Genomic DNA, 20,195 nt, shown 5'->3' with positions numbered 1-20,195 from the left:
AATTAAAATAACATGATATGAGCAGTTATTATACACGCTTTCCTATACTAAACACGTTTTAGGAAAAAAAGTATGTTCTATTAACTATTATAAATAGATGAATCTTAGATACACTACTCTCACCTAAGACTTTCTTACTTAAATAAAGTTGTCTTTATTTCTCTGTTACTTTTTTTATCTTTCTTGATTGATTTGTTGTTATCATCTCAATCCATTATTTTTTCCATCCAATTTATTTTTGTTCATCCAATTTACACCATTCCGGAACTTTTCAACCCTCCATTACCATGTCTTTGAGGCTTCGAAAACCCAACGAATCAGAAATCTGTGACCAAGAAGATAGTCTCTTGGCTCGGGCAAAACTCCATAAAAGAAGGTGGAGATTGGCATTTGATGTCATTCGCTTCACCAGGGCTCTTGCTTCTTTGTCAAAGATAGCTCTAGACAGCAACAACCAAATCTTGCGGTCCTTCTCTTATGTTGCCATTGATATCGGTAGAGCATTGCAAAACGATGACGCTGGACTTTATTTTCTCGACATTGATCAGAAAATACTCACTACCATGGTGAAAGAGAAGAACTTCGAATCTTTGAGTAATCTTGGAGGAGTGAAGCAAGTTGCTGCAATTCTTGGAACCGACGAAAAGAATGGTGTCCCAGGTAATGACGCTCAACTTCTGCATAGGACGAATGCTTTTGGTAAAAACTGTTATAAAAAGCCAGATGCAAAAAACTTTCTTAGTTTTGTTTATGAAGCATTCAAAGATACGACCATTATCATACTTCTAGTCTGTGCAATACTATCTCTAGCCTTCGGAATTAAAGAAGATGGCTTGAAAGAAGGGTGGTATGATGGCAGCAGTATTATATTTGCTGTGTTTTTGGTTGTAATTGTCTCTGCCTTGAGTAACTTCAATCAAAATAGACAATTTGAGAAGCTTTCTGATGAGACTGGTGACATAAAAGTTGAAGTAGTGAGAGATGGCAGGCGCCAAGCCGTGTCAATCTTTGAAGTTGTAGTGGGTGATGTTGTGTGTTTGAAGATCGGCGATCAAATTCCAGCTGATGGGTTGTTCTTGAATGGTCACTCCTTGAAGGTGGATGCATCTAGCATGACTGGTGAAAGTGACCATGTTGAAATCAATGGCAGCAAGAATCCTTTCTTGCTTTCTGGCACAAAGGTCACAGATGGTTATGGTTCTATGCTCATCACTTCTGTGGGTATGAAAACGGCATGGGGAGAGATGATGAGTTCTATTAGCCGTGACTTGGATGAGCAGACTCCACTGCAAGTTCGCCTGAACAAGCTGACTTCCTATATTGGAAAGATTGGATTGGCAGTAGCTGTGCTGGTCCTTCTTGTTATGTTGATTCGTTACTTCACAGGCAACACCACAGATGAAAGAGGAGACAGAGAATTCAACAGCGGCAAGTTAAAGTTTGACGATGTAATGAATGCAGTTCTGAGAATTATTGCTGCAGCAGTTACAATAGTGGTGGTTGCAATCCCTGAAGGTTTGCCTCTGGCTGTTACTCTCACTCTGGCATACTCTATGAAGCGTATGATGGCAGATAATGCATTGGTTAGAAAACTCTCTGCTTGCGAAACGATGGGATCCGCCACAACAATCTGCACAGACAAAACAGGCACGCTCACTTTGAATGAAATGAAAGTGACAGAGTTTTGGGTTGGAAAAGAAGCAATGAAGGATACGGATATAGCTGCTAACGTTTATGAGTTGCTACAAGAAGGGGTTGGTCTAAACACAATTGGTACTGTTTATCAGTCAAACTCTGGTTCACCGCCTGAGATATCTGGTAGTCCAACTGAGAAAGCAATACTTTCCTGGGCTGTGTTAGACTTGGAAATGAACCTGGATGTGTCAAAACAAAATTGTGACATAATCTATGTAGAGGCCTTCAATTCAGAGAAAAAGAGAAGTGGTGTCTTGATGAGGAGGATCAACGAAAAGGTTGTTCACACACACTGGAAGGGAGCTGCCGAGATGATACTGGCCATGTGTTCGCATTATTATGACAGAAGTGGTACGATGAAAGTCATTGATGGTGAAGAAAGAATGCAAATTGGGACAATTATTAAGGGTATGGCAGCTAAGAGCCTGCGATGCATTGCCTTTGCTCACAAAAAAGTTGCAGAAGAAAACGGGAAAACTCATGAGAAGCTTGAAGAATCTGGATTGACCTTGCTGGGACTCGTTGGTTTGAAGGATCCATGTCGGCCAGGTGTGGGTAAAGCTTTAGAATCCTGCAAGAAAGCTGGAGTGAATGTCAGAATGATCACTGGAGACAATATCCACACGGCAAAAGCTATAGCTATTGAATGTGGAATACTCAGTCCTAGTTTAGATTTGAATACTGAAGCCGTAGTAGAAGGTGTTCAATTCAGGAATTACTCTGATGAAGAAAGGATGGCAAAGATTGATAAAATCAGTGTAATGGCAAGATCGTCTCCTTTTGACAAGCTTTTGATGGTACAGTGCTTGAAGAAGAAAGGTCATGTGGTAGCTGTTACAGGAGATGGGACAAATGATGCACCTGCTCTAAAGGAAGCTGATATTGGGCTCTCCATGGGGATCCAAGGCACTGAGGTTGCAAAGGAAAGCTCAGACATAATCATCTTGGATGATAACTTTTCCTCTGTGGTGACTGTTTTGAGGTGGGGAAGGTGTGTCTACAACAACATTCAAAAGTTCATCCAGTTTCAGCTCACAGTGAATGTTGCAGCCCTTGTCATCAATTTTATTGCAGCAGTTTCTTCTGGTGATGTTCCGTTGACTGCTGTCCAGCTGTTGTGGGTGAATCTAATCATGGACACCTTGGGAGCTTTAGCATTGGCTACCGAACGACCCACCAACCAACTTATGACCAAACCACCTGTGGGCCGATCTGCGCCTCTCATAACCAAGGTCATGTGGAGGAACCTTGTTGCTCAGGCTTTGTATCAAGTAATTGTGCTATTAATTCTGCAGTTCAAGGGAAGATCCATCTTCAGTGTGGACGAGAAGATAAAGAACACCCTAATATTCAACACATTTGTCTTCTGCCAGATTTTCAATGAGTTTAATGCAAGGAACCTGGAGGAGAAGAACATATTCAAGGGGCTGCACAAGAACAAACTCTTTATTGGGATTGTTGGGACTACTCTAATTCTGCAAGTGTTGATGGTGGAGTTTCTGAACAAGTTTGCCAACACTAAGAGGCTGAATTTGGAGCAATGGAGTGTTTGTGTTTGCATTGCTGCTATGTCCTGGTTGATTGGTTGGCTCGTGAAGTGGATTCCAGTTTCTGGAAAATAGTTCCTCTTCTTTTCCAAGCAAGGAGCATCTACCATATCCAGAGTCTGAAGTTTTTCTTCTTTCTTTAGTTTTCCAGAAGTAAATAGGATGGAACTTACATTTCAATAAATGACTCTCTTTCAGATTTATGTTCTGTCCAAAAAAGCAAATTATTATAGCACAGATTTCTTAGTACTTCAACTGTTAAATTGAATACAGTTTCTATCCAGTTTCATACATGAGAGTGCATTATAAGTTCTTCCAAAGACTCATGTAATTAATTTTCTGGGCCCTTTTCACAAACATATTCTGCTCAATGACTAATTTCATACTTAACGTAATGAAACCTATGATTGAGCGAATACAAGGTTACGCAGACCGAAGAATGACAAATATACTACAGGCAAACTCAAAATTAGCTATATCATTAATTTCTAACTATGAAATAAATAAATAGCTGCAGACAAGGTTACAATAATTGGTGTTCGAATTTGTACTATAAAGAAAACAAGAAAATTAAATGGAAACCAATTGCATAAAAAGCTCTCATAATTTGTACTATAGACACTGTTTGCTGCTTTTCACTCGAACTTTTCTTTTCCAAAAGAAAAAATATTGTTGATTAATAGTTGCCTTTCTTAGAAATTAGGCTCTGATGCTCACTATGGAAATTGTGTGATTTAAGAGAGTGGCGGACCCAGGATTTTTGTCGAGCAAGGGCCTCTGCAACTCTGTCATTGTTTGCCAAACAATTAGTGTAAACTTCTAAAAAATCACCGAACTTTATAAGTAAAGAAAATAATACAATTTCAGAAATCTAAAAGAAAATATTACAGTAAAACAATACTTTTCAACTTGAATAAATCTGCGAGAAGCAAAATCTTTAGTAAATGTGTTGAAAATAACATTTAATTCTTAAGGGAACATAAGAAAATTTTTACTTAGAAAAATCTCTTCAATGTGATGAGAGCAAAAAACTACGAGAATATAATGATTCACTTAAATTTAATATAATCAAAAGAGTTTACAGCAACCACAATCCACCAAAAATATTTTACACAAATTTCTTATTTCTCTTTCTTTTTTTTTCTTTTAATTGATTTTTTTTTTTTTTTTTTTTTTTGCTTCAAAAAATTATAATATAAATTTTCATAACATTGATCAAACCTAGCCTAAGCTAAAGTCAACCAAAACTTAAATCAAGTCAACATTGCGTTGACTTTTAATATGAATTAATAATAATAAAAAAAAGAATTTTCTTAGTATAAACATAGATACTAACTCAATTTTCTTTAATAATTTTGAGCAACTAAATAGTGATGTTTGAAATGTGGGAAAGTAGTACATGAAGAGTGAAGAATAACGTCCAATAAAATATAGTTAAGGTTTAATTTGGAAAAGCATGAACATTCTTAGACACAAAACGTAAAACAAATTCAAAAGATCTATGCCTTTCCCATCAAATTAGAATAAAAAACCTCCAAAAAAAAACATGATTTAACTTCAAAATAAACTAAATTGAAATGAGCAATATATATACCTAAAACTGATAAAACAAAAAACAGAGCTAATTGTGACACCTTGCGTAGTGAAAGCTTCAATAATTTTAGTATTCAAAAGTTTTAAGAGCAAATAGCATGAAAAAGAGAGAGAGAATGAGAGAGTAAAGAATTTATGGGATAAATTCATAAAAGCAGGTGAAGCCGTGGAGAACAGTAGAGAAAACTTTAAACTTTTAATATGATGTAGACCTAGAATATATATATTAATAGTAAGGTTTTTTGTGGACCTAGATATATATATGTAATAATTCTCATTTTTAAAAATTTTGAGGGTAGGCCTGGATATATATATTACTAGTAATTTTTTGTAGGTATATATAAACAATTTTTTTTTTTTTTTTAAACCAAGCCTACCCTCAAAGGGGCTGAGTTCGCCCTTGTATATAGTGACATAGTCACACCCCTCCAATCTTCAATTTGGATTGAAAAACTGACGAAGGGGTAAAATAAAATACCCGTCTTCACATTGTTGCTAAATCCATGGATCTAGAAATTCATTTCAAATTGTTTGTTTTCAAGAACCAAAAATATTTGTGCCAAAACAACGGATGCCAAAACGACCAAAAGGCCTTGGACACAATAATAAATTAAAATGTACTTAATTAAAAAAAAGAGTGGATTATGGAGGGGTAAAAATAATAGAAGTTCAAACTATGAGGGACTGGAAATTATTCGTAAGGTGTATATTGCCAAATTTAAAAAGTAGGAAGGGGGACAAATTTGTACTAATGAAGTTCAAGAAATGAGTTAAATACATGTTGCTCCGGTAGACTCAGATCCTTGCCGGTTAGTTAGCAATGTTTAAATTTTCTTCATAAAAGTCTAAAATACCCCAATTCATTAAATTTTTATTTCTCTTATAACTTACAAAATTTTTCCTAAATTCTACTGAATTATGGTGACTGAACCTTAGGGACTAAAATATACTTAAGTATTTAGAACCTTCGTCTATATGGTGATTGAACCTTAGGGTCTGCTTGGGAGTTTTTTTTTCATCGGTTTTGAGAGGTTTTTAATTAGACTGTTTTTAAGGTATTTTTAAACCATTACTTGCCATATTTTTTATGCACTGGTTTTAACTGGCTCAAAAACCCCCCAGAACCAATGTATTATATTTTTGAGAGGCTTATAAAAACACCCCAAATTGGGGTGTTTTGGTTGGTTTTAAAATTTTATTCCACAAATACCCTATCCACTATAAAACTATCCCAATTTCATCCAAAAAAAAAAAAAGATTAACCATATTATGCACATCTTCAACTATATTAAATGTAAAACAATTTTAAGCAATCATAAAAAAAAAAAAAATATTAAAATCTCATTTCTAGATGCTTTCTTGGAGAAGTAAAGTTACAATTTTTCAATCATTCTAGATGCTCCAAAGAATGGCGAAGAATGATAAAAAGACTTTATCACATTTGAAGTTATAAAATACTAATAAGTAGAAAACAAATAAAGAACTCTTACCTTATAATTGAAAAAACAAAAGTCCAAAGTACTAGTTAGAGTTGAGGTATTTTTATGGGCATATATGTAAATTTATCATTTTAAAAAACTGTTAGAACCGCTAGAAAATAAACTCTCAAGCATAGGTTGGGTGTTAACCGCTACTAAAAACCCTTCAAAACTGCTACGATAGTTTACTTTTAAAACCGCTATAATGATTTACCCTCATAATCTCTACCATAAAACTCTCAAGCAGACCCTTAGAGACTAAAATGTACTTAACTATTAAGAACCTTCGTCTATATGAATAATAATTAGGTTGGGGATTTTGACAATGTTTTAAAAATTGAATTGGATTCTAAATCGGATAAAGATTCGGTTTCTGGTGTAAACAGTTCAACTGGGTCAAACCGGTAATGTCAGCACAATATATATATAACCTGTCACCTCATCTTTTTTTTTTTTTTTTCTCTTTCTCCCCTTATTTTCTCTTTCTTCTTCTCAACTGTCACCTCATCTTTTTTCTCTCTCTCTCTTTCTCCTTGTCCTCTTCTCTTTCTTCCTTACTTTTTCCATATTCTCTTCTCTTTCTTCTGCAATCTTCTCCTTCGTCTTTTTTTTTTTTTTCCTCTCTTTCTCCCTGTCCTCTTCTCTTTCTTCTTCCATATTCTCTTTTCTTTTCTCACCTCCTCTTCTCTTTCTTCTTCTACTTCTTCAGATCTTCTCTTTATTTTTTTTTTCCTTCACATTCTAAGCTCGAGAAGGTGGATTTTTGAAGCCGAAGAAAAAAAAAAAAAGGAAACATTTTAGTTGGACCGGTTTTATGTCCGGTCCGGTCGGACCGCCGGTCTTCCACTATTTATGCGGTTTATTTGCGATTTAAAATGGTTTGATCGTTGAGAACGGTTATTATTAGTTTGTTAATCGTTTTTTCCTCCCGAAACCCGGTCGGACCAATCCAACCGACCGATCCGATCCGGTTTTCAGAACATTGGATTTTGAATCAGTACTCTAGGCTCCGTTTGGTTCAAAATTGTAGGTTTTGGGGAAAGTTTTTGAAAAAAGGTGAAAAAAAGTTGAATTGGGCGGGTATTACAATGTAAGATTTATAAATTAATAAAATATCTCTTATGTTTATTTCTTTACAAAAACAACCCTATAATAAAATATTAAAAGTTAACGAAAACACCCCCAACCCACCCTCAACTACGGACAGCAGACAACCACCGCCGGAGGGTGGCTGGAGTGACCATATCGACGCATGACCGGCTGGATCCTGCCGGTCGTGTGCCGATATGGCCTTTTCTGACCAAATCCATGGTGGATTTGGTCGGCAAAGGCCAGATCTACGGCCAGATCTGGCCGTCAACGACCAAATCTAGCCATATTTTCTAGTCAACAGTGGTAGCTGGAATCTGGTAAATGTGGATTACTGGGGTGTTTTTGCAATTTTTAAAAAAATATTTAGGGGTATTTAATTAAATTATCAAATTTAAAGGGTTTAAAAAAGTTGAATAATATTGGGAGTAGTATTCCCAAAAATCAGAGTTTTTGGGTATTTTACTGTTTAACTTTTTTGGGAATACTAAAAGTAGTATTCCCAAAACTGAAACAAACGAAGCCCTAGATTTTGAATAAATATTATGAAAGTGACGATGGTGGGAACCTTACTGGACCATTGTATGAAGTTGAGATACTATTTTCAATATCTCTTTTACAAAACATATTTGTTTTAGGAATATGCAAATAAATTTTTGCTTTAATTTAGTGGAGATTTTAGAAAGGAGGAAGAAGAAGAGCTCCCAAAAAGGAGATAGTATTGCCTAACAAATTTTATTCTGATCGATTTACCACACTCTCCCAATATTTGAGACTAGACATATATGCTTTTGCAATAATGTTTAAAACCTATTTACAACTTTGATGGATAGAAGTTGTAGCTCAAGGACTGACATTGGATGCGTGACTCTCTTAAATTAACTCTAAGATCTTAGATCCAAAAGATGGTTGTCAATAATAATAAACTATTAACAGACAATAATAAACAAAGGATCATAGAAAAAAACTAAGCATATATTCCTTTACACATACCTGTTTTGTTTTTTAGGTGAATTTCTATTATTATAATTATAGTGAATATAAAACCCATGTTCCTATCATGCGATTGAGTCATTTTGCTCTGTATGGATCGATCATATGTTATATTAATTTAAGTACATAAGTTAAGGAAGATAAAGTGAAGGAGGTTGATGAATGAATTAAAAACCCAACATCATCATTCTGACGAATTCCTCGTAGTTAACTTGACCATCACCATCAAGATCAGCCTCCCTAACCATTTGCTCTACCTCTTCATCTGTCAGTTTCTCTCCCAGGTTCAACATTCCATGCCTCAACTGCATATACATACATATTCAGAAGAAACAATTACTATAAATATTCTGTATCTATATTTATAAGTTGAGATTTTGAAGATCTGAACCTCATTAGGACATATGTAACCATCTTGATCCTTGTCAAATACTTTGAAGGCTTCTCTCAATTCCTCTTCCGCTTCACATTCCTATACATAAACCAAGTAGTTATATCACTCTTGATCAACGATTTTTTTTCTGTATTTGTAATGACCTGATTAGTTACTGTTGATGCGAGATTTTGCACCAACGAAACGCACGTGCGAAATGTTGCAGGGGGCTCCGAAATCACACGTGAAAGTAATGGATGAGAGATAGTAAATGCAATGGAGACAGTTTTTAAAGTGGTTCGGATGCTGAGGTAGCAAGTCTTACGTCCACTGATGCTTATATTGATGATAGGGGTCAGGTCGCTATTAGCTGACTGACTTTATAATGATATTACAAGGTATCAATTATTAAGAAAAGAGAGAGTAATTAATCAAGTGAAAAATGTGCGAATCCCTTTAATGAGAGATGAATTCCTAATTTATAATTAGATGCCTTGAGGCAATCATCACTAAATCTGCAAGTTGGTGGGATTATCCGTGCAAATCCTTCTTTATGTCATATTGCCCACCTTCCAGAGTGATTTGCGCTATTTAGAGCATGGATTGGACACGTGGGAGCACCACAGTCTCTTGACTAGCCTGACGCGCTCCCACTGTTCTGACAGAAGCAGACGGTGGCTGTTCCAATGATCTGACTTTTGCGGGCTAAAGGGTCCTCACGTCAGCCCTTATATCTTTAGGCATAACAGAAGCCCCCTAGTTTTTAAGGTTTAAGGATTGAACCTTGGAAACTACAGGTCGTGCCGCGGTTAGATGATTTCTGAAAACTTTAATCTGTTCGAAAGTAGGTCAGAGCGGCATTTGCACTAGCGCGACCTCGCATACTCAAGGATGAGCGACCTGGTTTCGTCTGACGTCACCCGTTTATTCCTGTAACAAGAAGGCATTTAATGAAGCCATCCCTGCGCTGACAGGTGTGCCCCTTGCGTGGCGAATGCCAGCCAATCACATTTAATGCCTTGCATGCTGAAACAGTGCGCTTTATCAGGACATTAAATGCAATATGCACTGGAATGGTGCACCTTACCAGAGCATTAAATGAAGATTTGAGACGCAATTAATGCTCTGAGAGAGATATGGCCGTCATTTAAGCTTTTCAATTGGAAAGGTGAAAGTTTGACTTTATCCAGTCGTTTCGCTCACCCTTCCTCGCTGATGAGTGACACGTGGCCAAGATCAACGGTAAGAAACCTTTATCGCTCGAACGTCGTTTCAATTCTGGGAAATCCAAACGCCGATCCACGCGCAATAAAAACCACAAATCGTTCTCAAGCAAAGTTACCAAAGCCTTTTTCACAGAGAACAAAAGACTTTCGCAGGCTAAGAACCTTTGTCTTCCAAACTTGCATTTTTCCGGCATCTGAAGCAGACACCGTTGTCGTACTCCGAGAGGTAAGAGTTTTCTTGCCATCATCTCATTTTTTCCATGAGTTAATGGCGTCGGTCTTCCGGTAACCCATCGGAGACTAGTCGTCTGCATCGGGTTTGAGCCGCCATTTGCTAGGGTATTTATTTAGGATTTAAGGGAGTTTATTTCCTCCCATGTCATCGTACAATATAGCGTATGGAGACAAAATACTCCCTCTGCTTGTCGCTTTTGCAGACTGGCAAAATGGACCCCTCAGATACCAGACCTGAGCAGGGAACCAGCCCGTCCCCGCATGGTGCTCCTAGCATCCCTCTTGAGGTTTTCTTGGTACTCACCGAGGAAGAACTTGAGAGGGTAATAAGCCAATTTGGCATCGAAGTGGACGTATTCCACGACCTGACGCACTGGTCGCGATACCCATCAAAAGGCTTGGCCGCGATCTTCGAGGAGATTATCAAGGGTGGAGGACTTATCCCCCTGCACCCTTTCATCAGGTCATTTTTGGACCACTTTGGGGTTGCACTGATGCAGCTGACCCCGAACGCGTACGTCCTTACTGTTGTAATGTACATCGCATGCCAGAAAAATGGACTGGGCGAACTGATAGCCTTGGAGCTCAATTGCTCGTATTATCTAAAGAAGAGCAAGGACAAGGATTTGTATTACTTGTCCAAGTGACCTACCATTACCGACGGGATACACAGTTATCCCAGCAACGCGGGGGCCTACGAAACGAAGTTTTTCTTCTTTTATTACGATGGCCATTGCCGCTTCCAGGATCCGAGTAGGCTTCTTTCTCTTTGTTTGCATTTCTGTTTTGTTTTTGGTGAACTTATTGCGCTCGAAGCGTGTTCTCTCTAACGACTTGATTTTTCTTTCTAGACAGTTAACAAGACAACAGAAATAGGGCTGCTCACGACAAAAGAAGAATCTTGCAGTTCGACTCCCTTCCTGAGGACAAGCGCGACGTGAGGACACTTGTGACAACCGCGAATTTGTGAAAGTACGGTTTCTTTAATGCCAACGCCTCGTTAGAGCCTCCATAATGTAAGTTTCCTTAACTGATTCTTTTCTTGGTCGTGGAACAGAATACCTTCACTAACCTTGCCTTGCATGCAGCAACAACCATGCCACCGAAGGAACCAGAGCAACCTCGTCGAAGGCCCATCAGTTTTCCTTGGACGAAAAAAGCTAAGGCGGCCGAAGCTGCACGAATAGTCCCCCAGGCTGAGGGCGCGACACCGAGCCAGCTGGCTCGACCTTCTGGAATGCCCCAGCCGCAGTCGGCAGAGGACGCACCAACACGAACCACGAAGGTCGCCCAGTCGTCGCCTGCTCGGCCAAGGATGAAAACCATGGCTCACCGTACAAAGAGGAAGTAGATTCAGGCTGAGGAATCAGAGACTGAATTTGAAGGCGAGCAGCCAAAGAGGTCACGACCGGACGCGAGCAAGTCGGGCAAGGTGCCTATGGATGACAAGACAGCTGTTGAGGCTTCGAAGAAGGGCCCATCAGTATTGGACTCGCTAGAGAACCTACCGGAGTACCTGTAGCCGATGGTGTATGCCCTTCTGGAATGCGGACTTTCGGAATCTTTCAAGCAGTTCGTAGGTTCCAGCGACGTGGACCTAATGTCCACATCGGTCCAGTATATAAGCAAGGTGAGCAAACTGTCCTTGGCGAGGACTTAACTTCTTTTGATTATCTAACTCTTTCTTCCTTTGTTCGCAGGCTCTTCTTTCCATGAGAATGTCCATGGAAAAGATACAACTGGGAGCTGCGAAGGGAGGTGCTACCCTGAAGGAAGAGAACGCAGTGCTTAAGTGAAACTTGGAAGTTGCCGAAGTAGAAAGAAACCTGTCTCTCGAATCGACGAACAGTTATTTGAATGAAGGAAACGCAGCTCTTCGCACGGTGGATTTCCAGAAAGCGCAGCTCGAGAAGCAGGGAGAGGAGATAAAGGAGCTGCAAAGGACCATAGCCAGACTCTCCAGACAGGCTAGGGAGAAGAACCAAGAGTTGAAAGCGACCTCCTTGCAGATCGCGCAATCAGAAAAGGAGAGAGAGGCCTCTGAGAAGCTAAGGCAGGCTCTTGAAGTTGAACTTCAGGAGAGTCAAGGGAAAGTTGCTTCCTTGACAGAGGAGGTCGAGGAGAAGGCTGCCGAATGGGCAATCGACTCTATTTATGCCTTGCAACCAAAGAATCCTCTTCTAGACATGTCCGACCTCCCGGTAGACTGGCAGGAAACACTCATGTCCATGGCACGGGAGGATGATGAAGCAGCGACCTTCTGACCAGAAGGTTCGAGACACGCAGCGGACAAACCCTTAGCTGACCAATCCTAGGACGAGGAGGTCGGCCCCGTAGGGGCTGGATTAGGTCTTGTAATCATGTCTTCTTTCCTACTGTACTCCATAGTAATGAAATACATTTTTGCCTTTACAATTTTCTGTTCGCTTTATCATACATGAGTTCTTTCCGATCGTTTACATTCATTGAGTCAAAGATAACATAATTATTCGCACGAAATGGATTATACATACAGATTGTTTACAAACGCCCAAGATAAAAACTTTACAAAGAAATGACTTACAAAAGTAAGAAATTAATTTACAAGAAAAGCTGAGTTCAGAATTATTGATGGTATGGTTGGAGATGTTCAGCATTCCAGGCCTAAGGTACCTTGGAACTGTTTAGCGTTTTGAGATGATAAGTCCCCGGTCTGATTACTTTATCAATGTGGTACGGACCTTCCTTCCTTCCTAGTTCAGCCCTAAAACTCCTGTACTTGGTTCTCTGATTCCGAGGAGAACTTCTTTTAACACCAGGTCGCCGACCTGGAAGTCTCTTCGCCTAACCTTTGAATCGAATAACTTCTTCGTGTGTTGCTGATAGGCTGCTATCCTTAGCGAAGCCTTGCTGTGATGTTCAATAAGGTCCAGGCTCGCCCTTATGAGTGCTTCGTTATCGGTCTCTTTGTACAAGTATCTCCGAAGTGAACCAATTCCTACCTCGATGGGAATCATTACTTCGCACCCGTATGCCAGCGAAAAGGGTGTTTCTGAGGTGGAGGTCCTTGGAGTTGTTCGGTCTGTATAGATCGGCCAATAGTTTCTCGAGCTTTTTGCTATTGGTGAATTATTCAACGAAGGTGTCGGTGAGCTGGGTGAATGAGTTGATTGAATAGTTTGGAAGGTTAGTGTACCACTAAAGAGGTGGGCCGGAGAGGCTTGAACCAAAGCTTTTACACATGCAAGCTTCCCTAAGTGTTCGGGATATTGACACAGCAAACATCCGCTGCTTATAAGAGGCTATGTGGTCATCTGGGTCGGTTATGCCATCATAAGGCTTCATGCTGGGAATGGTGAACTTGTGTGGTATCTCAACTAGTGTGATTACTTCTACGAAAGGGTAAATCAACATAGCAGTGAGGTTGTCTCTTTTTTGTTAGGATTGGCATTCCAGGTATGTGCCTCATCACTGCCTCTATGTCGGCCAGTCTCTTGGCCAATATCTGCTCCATGGAAGATGCGGATACCACTAGGTCGTCTTGGTTAACTTGGTTGGCCGCGTGATTTGCACTTGATGCGTTTTGGTGGATCAATCCGCATGGTGTAGTATGACGGATTACTCCGTTATGCACTGCTTGGTAGCTTCGATCCCCATTCATTCCCTCTAGTTGGATGATTCCCCTCGTGACCGATCATGTGTTTTGCCCTACATGGATTGTAAGGGGTGTCATTTGGGATTCGTTTGGCCCATTGGGATGGATGGACTCGAGCGGGGTAGTTTGAAGGAGTAGGGGACCGTTCGACCTGCGAGGATGAGTCGAGATAGGTGGAGTTTGGGTAGGGATGACTGACTGAAGGTGGGATGGGATGGTGAGGATGGATGGTTCTTGTGGTGGGCTTTCTATCACTTGGATGCCTTGATCTCGTGCCTAAAGCGGATCGATCGAGAGTGGCTCTATCGGCGGCCCCCATTCCCTATCAGTTAGGTTGAATCATCAATTAATGACGAACATAGCTGGCGTGACCTTGTATTCGAGATTGCGGGTCCGTGCTCTAGAGTCTGGAGAGGTTGCATAGATGGAACCGAGGTGCGAAACCGATTGGGTTGTACCTGACAAGGCAGAAGCTCAAGATCATAGAACTGACTTACCTTCACTTTTAGAGATTGGTTCTCGGCCCTAATGAAGGCGTTTTCAGTCCAACTGGCAGTGTTCTCAACTTCCAGTTCAGCCACCTTGTCTGAGTGCTGTTGCATGGGGGCGGTCATAGCCTCTAGTTTGGCCTCGAGGCCAGGATTAGTGTTATCAGAATTGTCAGCCACGGAGAGTTTCTTCATGTAGCAGGGTTTGTGAGATAAATAACTGCCAGAGTCTACATGGTGGGCGCCAAACTGTAGATGCAAAAAATTTACTGTCATGAAAATAGGGTCTGATCCGGGAGATTGAGGCCACTGACAATCCACTAGACCTGCACATATGAAAGGACAAGTGTGAAGCTTCCAGAAAACACTGGGGGTGGTGTTTGCCGTAGGTAGTCCGACGTTCAAGTTAGCAAGGCTGAAAGAGATTATTTGATAAGAACTAAGGAGATGAAGAATTACCAGGAGTCTTGTCGGAAGCTAGGACCACGGCAAAGGCGTCGGGTTCTTGGGATTAAGAACTTTAGGAGCAAATAGATGGTTTTGAGTAGTGTAGATTGACTATGGGAGATTCCCCTCAATGAGAGGGCAAGCCTCTGTTTTTATAGTAAACCCAAAGGGTTAGAATCCTAATAGGACACTGAGTCCTCTTTTGGGAGATAATCCCTATCAAAAAAGAAATATGATTTCTTGACTTTATCAAGATTAAGTTTAATAGTTTGAGTAAGATTAGGAATCTCAGCAGAAGAGGAAATAAAATATGATTATGATTTCCTATTTATGGACTATTGCAAGCTAATGGGTTGAAACCCAGTTTAGCTTAACTTATAGGATAGTCTAACTCATAAAGTGGGTAGTTCATAAGGTGATTTTAAGCGTAGGCTTAATCGGGATTAGACTGAGGCCTTGGGCCGTGACACGTTTATTTTGTTATTGATCCTCGTCAGGCTCAAAGCGATTTTTGGCCCTAGCAGCCTTCCTCACACACACACAGAGGAAAGCAGTAAAATTCTACTTCAATGATGGGATGTCTCCTGGTGGAGACTCTGCCGAGCGGGCGTCACTAGTTTGATCTCAGCTTCCAATAGCTTCTCTAATGTCAGGCATAGCCTATTAAATTTAACGAGGGAGGAGAGATGTGTATTAGTGCTCAAAGGTTTAAAGCAGTGCATGAACAAATAATAAACAAGGAAGACGATTCTTAATGCTTCAAAATATTTTGTTTCATGTTGAACAAATATAATATGATATGTGAATGAACAAAACAAATGAAGAAAAGTGAAGAAGAAAAAAATTTCTTATTGTGATGGAACTTTGATGTTAGTCAGAGGGAGTTCTGTGCCTCATCTCATGTTGCATGTCGTTTGTGGATGGATGATTGTCAAGGCCTTATGGTGGGCGCCAAACTATAGATGCAAAAATCTACCGTTATGGAAAGAGGGATTGATCCTGTGAGGTTGAGGCCACTAGCAATCTGCTGCACCTGCACACGTAAGAAAACAAGTGTGAAGCAGACGGAAAACACCAGGGTGGTATTTGCCATAGGCACTCCGTCGCTTAAGTCAGCAAGTTTGAATGAGACTAGTTTAGTGAGGGTTAAGGAGAGAAAAAGTTACCGGAAGTCTAGTCAGGGACTGTGACTACAGCTGTAATGCGAAGTTCTCAAGTGGGAACTCTAGGGTTTGAAGGTGTAATGTCTCTGTCCTTTGTGAGAGGGCTAGTCTCTACTTAAATAGCGACTACACACTCTTCGAATCCTAGTAGGACCAGGAGTCCTTGCAGTGGTGGTCTTCTCAAAGAGTGTAGCCTTTGACTCCCCTATCTCCGTAGGAAAGGGAGTCCCAGTATGCCTAGGATACGGACCTTAGACGAATTGGGATAGCCCTTGACTTCCTTAGTAGAGTTCAAGTAGTACTGTCGTTCGTAGGTGACTGTGGGTTCCAAGTTGATCGGAAGTCCATAAGGTGTCCTATGATCAGAAGGCCTGGATCCAGATGGTGAGGACTGGGGAGGAATGCCAGACGGGCCTCATTTGCAGAAGTCTGAGTTGGGCCTCATCGGAATTGGGCCCGAGCTTTTTAGCTTTGTTGAATGTGTCTTCGTCTTCGGGCCTACCTAGGCCGAGACATTTTTTGGTCCTAACAGCCCAAATCTCATGAAATCGGAATAGAAACCAGCCAGTTCTTGAGGTTTGGAACCAGAATCGGAACTGGAACTGGTTGGTTCCTAGGGTTTGGAACTGTAATCAGAACCAAAACCGAAACCGATCAGTTTTGGTTCCTAAATGCTAGAATTGGAACCTGAAAGTCAAGTTCTGGGTACCCAACAATTAAAAAATTTTGCATTTGTGACATTACAATCATCAAATTTGTCTTCATATGTCAAATTCAAGTACAACTACAAATATATGGAAACAAAACTCCTAATTAAATGCTTTATCTAAGATCACGTCATTACTGGAATTAAAATACCCCATTTCTATGAGAAATCTTCAATTTGGATTAACAAAATTTTGTGTTGTAAGGAGGAGGAGGAGAAGAAATCGGTGAAAGAAAGAGGAAGAGAAAGAGAAAGAGAAGAGAGGCAGCAAGAGAAGGTGAAGGAGAAGGGAAAGAATTAAAAAAAAAAAAAAAAAAAGGAATAAATATCTAAAACTCTAAATTTATGTGCAATATGGTCTTTTTGGAATAAAAAGTTAAATTTTTAATTAATTTCATGTACTCTTTTTTTTTTCCTTTTTTCTCTTCATTTCTTCCCTTTTCTCTTTTCTCACTTCTTTTCACAAAGACAGAGTTGCCGGCTGGTGACTTTCTCTCTTCCCTTCCTTTTCTTCTCTCATTTCTCTGTTCCATCTCTTTTCTTCTTTTTTTCACTCTTCCTTTTCTATTTTCTTCTTTCTGTTTCCTTTGTTTCTCTCTCCCCTTTGTTTCTTCTCTTCACAAAATAAATAAATAAAACCTAGAACATAACACAAGCAAATCTAGGTTTTTAATTTGGTCCTCTGTTTCTTCTTTTTACAAAAAAAAAAAAAAAATAATAATAATAATAAACTATTAACCAGAACATGACACAAGCATAGCTAGGTTCTTAATTTGAGTAAGACATGTGGGTAATGTATTTGCTTTGCTTTGGTGTGGATCTTGGTTCTAGTTTTGGTTCTCAGTTTCGACAGTAGTGGAACTGGAATTGAAACTGAAATTGCACAATACTAGTTCCAATTTTTGAGAACCGGAACCGACTTTGTGAGGGCTGGTTTCGGATAGGAACCAAAGCCGAGACCCTATATATATATATATGTTGCCATGCATGACCCAATAGGAACGATTTCAGCGCCCCTCCTAGATAAGAAGCAAAATGCGCCATCACCTATAGCCCTAATGTATCCATCAGGACAATAAAATATAGGAAAGGTTCAGAGAAACGAATGGTAATGCTAATTGAACGGTGTGATAAGCTACTAATTCTTCAACCGAAAAAGATAGTAGAATTGGAATAATTGACTGCAAAGGCAGGCTAGCCACTCGGGAAAGTGTAGATGCAAAAAATCTACCGTCATGAAAATAGGGTCTGATCCCGTGAGGTTGAGGCCACTGACAATCTGCTAGACCTGCACACATGAAAGGGCAAGCGTGAAGCTTCTGGAAAACACCGGGGTGGTGTTTGTCGTAGGCACTCCGATGCTCAAGTCAGCAAGGCTGAAAGAGATTATTTGATAAGAATTAAGGAGATGAAGAATTACCAAGAGTCTTGTCTGAAGCTAGGACTACGACAGAGGCATCGAGTTCTTGGGAGCAAGAACCTTAGGAAAAAGTAGATGGTTTTGAGTAGTCTAGATTGACTATGGGAGATTGCCCCTTAATGAGAGGGCAAGCCCCTGTTGTTATAGTGAACCCAAGGGGTTGGAATCCTAGTAGGACATTGAGTCCTCTTTTTTGGGAGATAATCCTTATCAAGAAAGAAATATGATTTCTTGACCTTATCAGATTAAGTTTAATAGTTTAAATAAGATTTCGAATCTTAGTAGGACATTAAGTCCTATTTTGGGAGATAATCCCTATCATGAAAGAGATATGATTTTTTGAGTTTATCAGATTAAGTTTAATAGTTTAAATAAGATTTCGAATCTTAGTAGGACATTAAGTCCTATTTTGGGAGATAATCCCTATCATGAAAGAGATATGATTTTTTGACCAAGTTTAATAGTTTAAATAAGATCTGGAATCTTAGTAGGACACTAAGTCCTATTTTGGGAAATAATTCCTATCATGAAAGAGATATGATTTTGACCTTATTAGATCAAGTTTAATAGTTTGAGTAAAATTTGGAATCTTAGCGGAAGAGGAAATAGAATGGGATTCTGATTTCCTATTTATAGACTGTTGCCGGCTAATTGGCTGAAACCCAGTTTAGCTTAACTTATAGGATAGTCCAACTCATAGAGTGGGTAGTTCGCAAGGTGATTTTAAGCGTAGACCCAATCGGAATATTGGATTGAGGGCCGTGACATATTTATTTTGTTAGTGGGCCTCGTCAAATCCAAGACGATTTTTGGTCTTAATAGAAAGCACCAAAGGAAATATATGGATCTGACCCGCCTACTTGGGTCTTGTACTGATATGCAGGAAGGGGTGCCCCTAGGTGCGGGTAGGGGTTGTGTTTGTTCCCGAGAATGGGTTGCTCGTCAAGTCAGTTTGGGTGTATATATATATACATAATTTCAATGTTGTTCATTAATGATATATAAAATAATTATAATCTCACTTTATTATTACAAACTATTATTACAAACTAGAGCTTGGTGCAGCTTGTGCACAGGCAACCTGCTGAATTTTGTAAAAGAATTTTTAAGTTATTGTTCTTTATTGCATGAGAGTATTAACTTGTGAGTGGGTTATCTATGCCATGGAGATGGAATTTCAATGTTTAGTTGATGACACGATAGCTAGATTTGCTTTGTTCCACAACTCGGAACACAACCATTATTTAATGGTTCTACAACATTTATGAATATATAATCAAAGTTTTCATTTTTTTTATTTTTTTATTTTTTATGATTGAGATGTTCGAGCTAGTTTGTATACACTTGAACTCTATCATTTATGAATATGATAGAGTTGTCTCATTTTTTTTCTTTATTTTCAAATTTTAAAAAATAAACATAAAAACTGCTAGGTACCTTTGTTATGCGAAACAACAATGTATATATAAACTGAAAATATGTATAAAAGATTCTTGAATTCAAAGTAATGACCTACTAAATACTTTCTCAACTATAAATGTTTAATAGAATTATGTTTAATTGTTACTATATTTTAAGTTAAAACTCTTAGAATAGCCAGTCGGGAAGCCTAATGCATGCAGCTTTGAGTCAGAGTCTACGGTGATGGAGCCAAGATTTAGTTTGAGTGAAGGCAATTTAAATAATAATAAATTGAAATATTAAAAAAGGTGAAAATTACTTCATAGAATATTTTTGTTCTATAATTTTTTTAATAAAAAAAACTTGATATATTTCATAGAAAATATTTAATAAATGCGCATTAGAAATAGAAAGAGCTTTTAGGTATTTCTATTTAAAAAAAAATCTATATAGGCATGTATGATAAGTTTATTTGCTGTAGTTACACTCACTCAAATACTTATCTTATATTTCACATCCCAAATGATGTATTATCATATAGGCATTTACCATATCATTTGATGTATCATCCTTTATTTACATGTCAATACCATATATAATGATATTTCCTTCCATATGAAATTTGAGAAAATTTAGAAGCTAGTATTATTGGTTAATATCATACACACAAAACATAAAGGAATTTGAGACATTGGGTTTTGCTTTTTT

At 39.0% G+C, this 20,195-nt stretch overlaps 2 protein-coding genes across 2 annotated transcripts; one reads left to right on the top strand and one right to left on the bottom strand.

The window, feature by feature from the left end:
- The first annotated feature begins 210 nt into the window (after positions 1 to 210).
- On the top strand, positions 211 to 3,474 carry LOC116109405 (calcium-transporting ATPase 12, plasma membrane-type-like). Its single transcript, XM_031395626.1, has one exon. The coding sequence runs from the start codon at positions 288 to 290 to the stop codon at positions 3,315 to 3,317; it is 3,030 nt and encodes a 1,009-aa protein (XP_031251486.1). The 5' UTR covers positions 211 to 287; the 3' UTR covers positions 3,318 to 3,474.
- A 5,088-nt stretch (positions 3,475 to 8,562) lies between these two features.
- On the bottom strand, positions 8,563 to 10,239 carry LOC116109413 (calmodulin-like). Its single transcript, XM_031395630.1, has 3 exons — positions 10,111 to 10,239; positions 8,787 to 8,867; positions 8,563 to 8,700 (listed from the first exon to the last, which is right to left on the bottom strand). The coding sequence occupies exons 1-3, from the start codon at positions 10,237 to 10,239 to the stop codon at positions 8,563 to 8,565; spliced, it is 348 nt and encodes a 115-aa protein (XP_031251490.1).
- Between the last annotated feature and the right edge of the window lie 9,956 nt (positions 10,240 to 20,195).

The sequence above is a fragment of the Pistacia vera genome, unplaced genomic scaffold (assembly GCF_008641045.1).
Source record: "Pistacia vera cultivar Batoury unplaced genomic scaffold, PisVer_v2 Contig58, whole genome shotgun sequence".
Taxonomy (NCBI): domain Eukaryota; kingdom Viridiplantae; phylum Streptophyta; class Magnoliopsida; order Sapindales; family Anacardiaceae; genus Pistacia; species Pistacia vera.
Note: the sequence above shows the minus strand (reverse complement) of the source record. Positions and strands in the feature narration are given on the sequence as shown.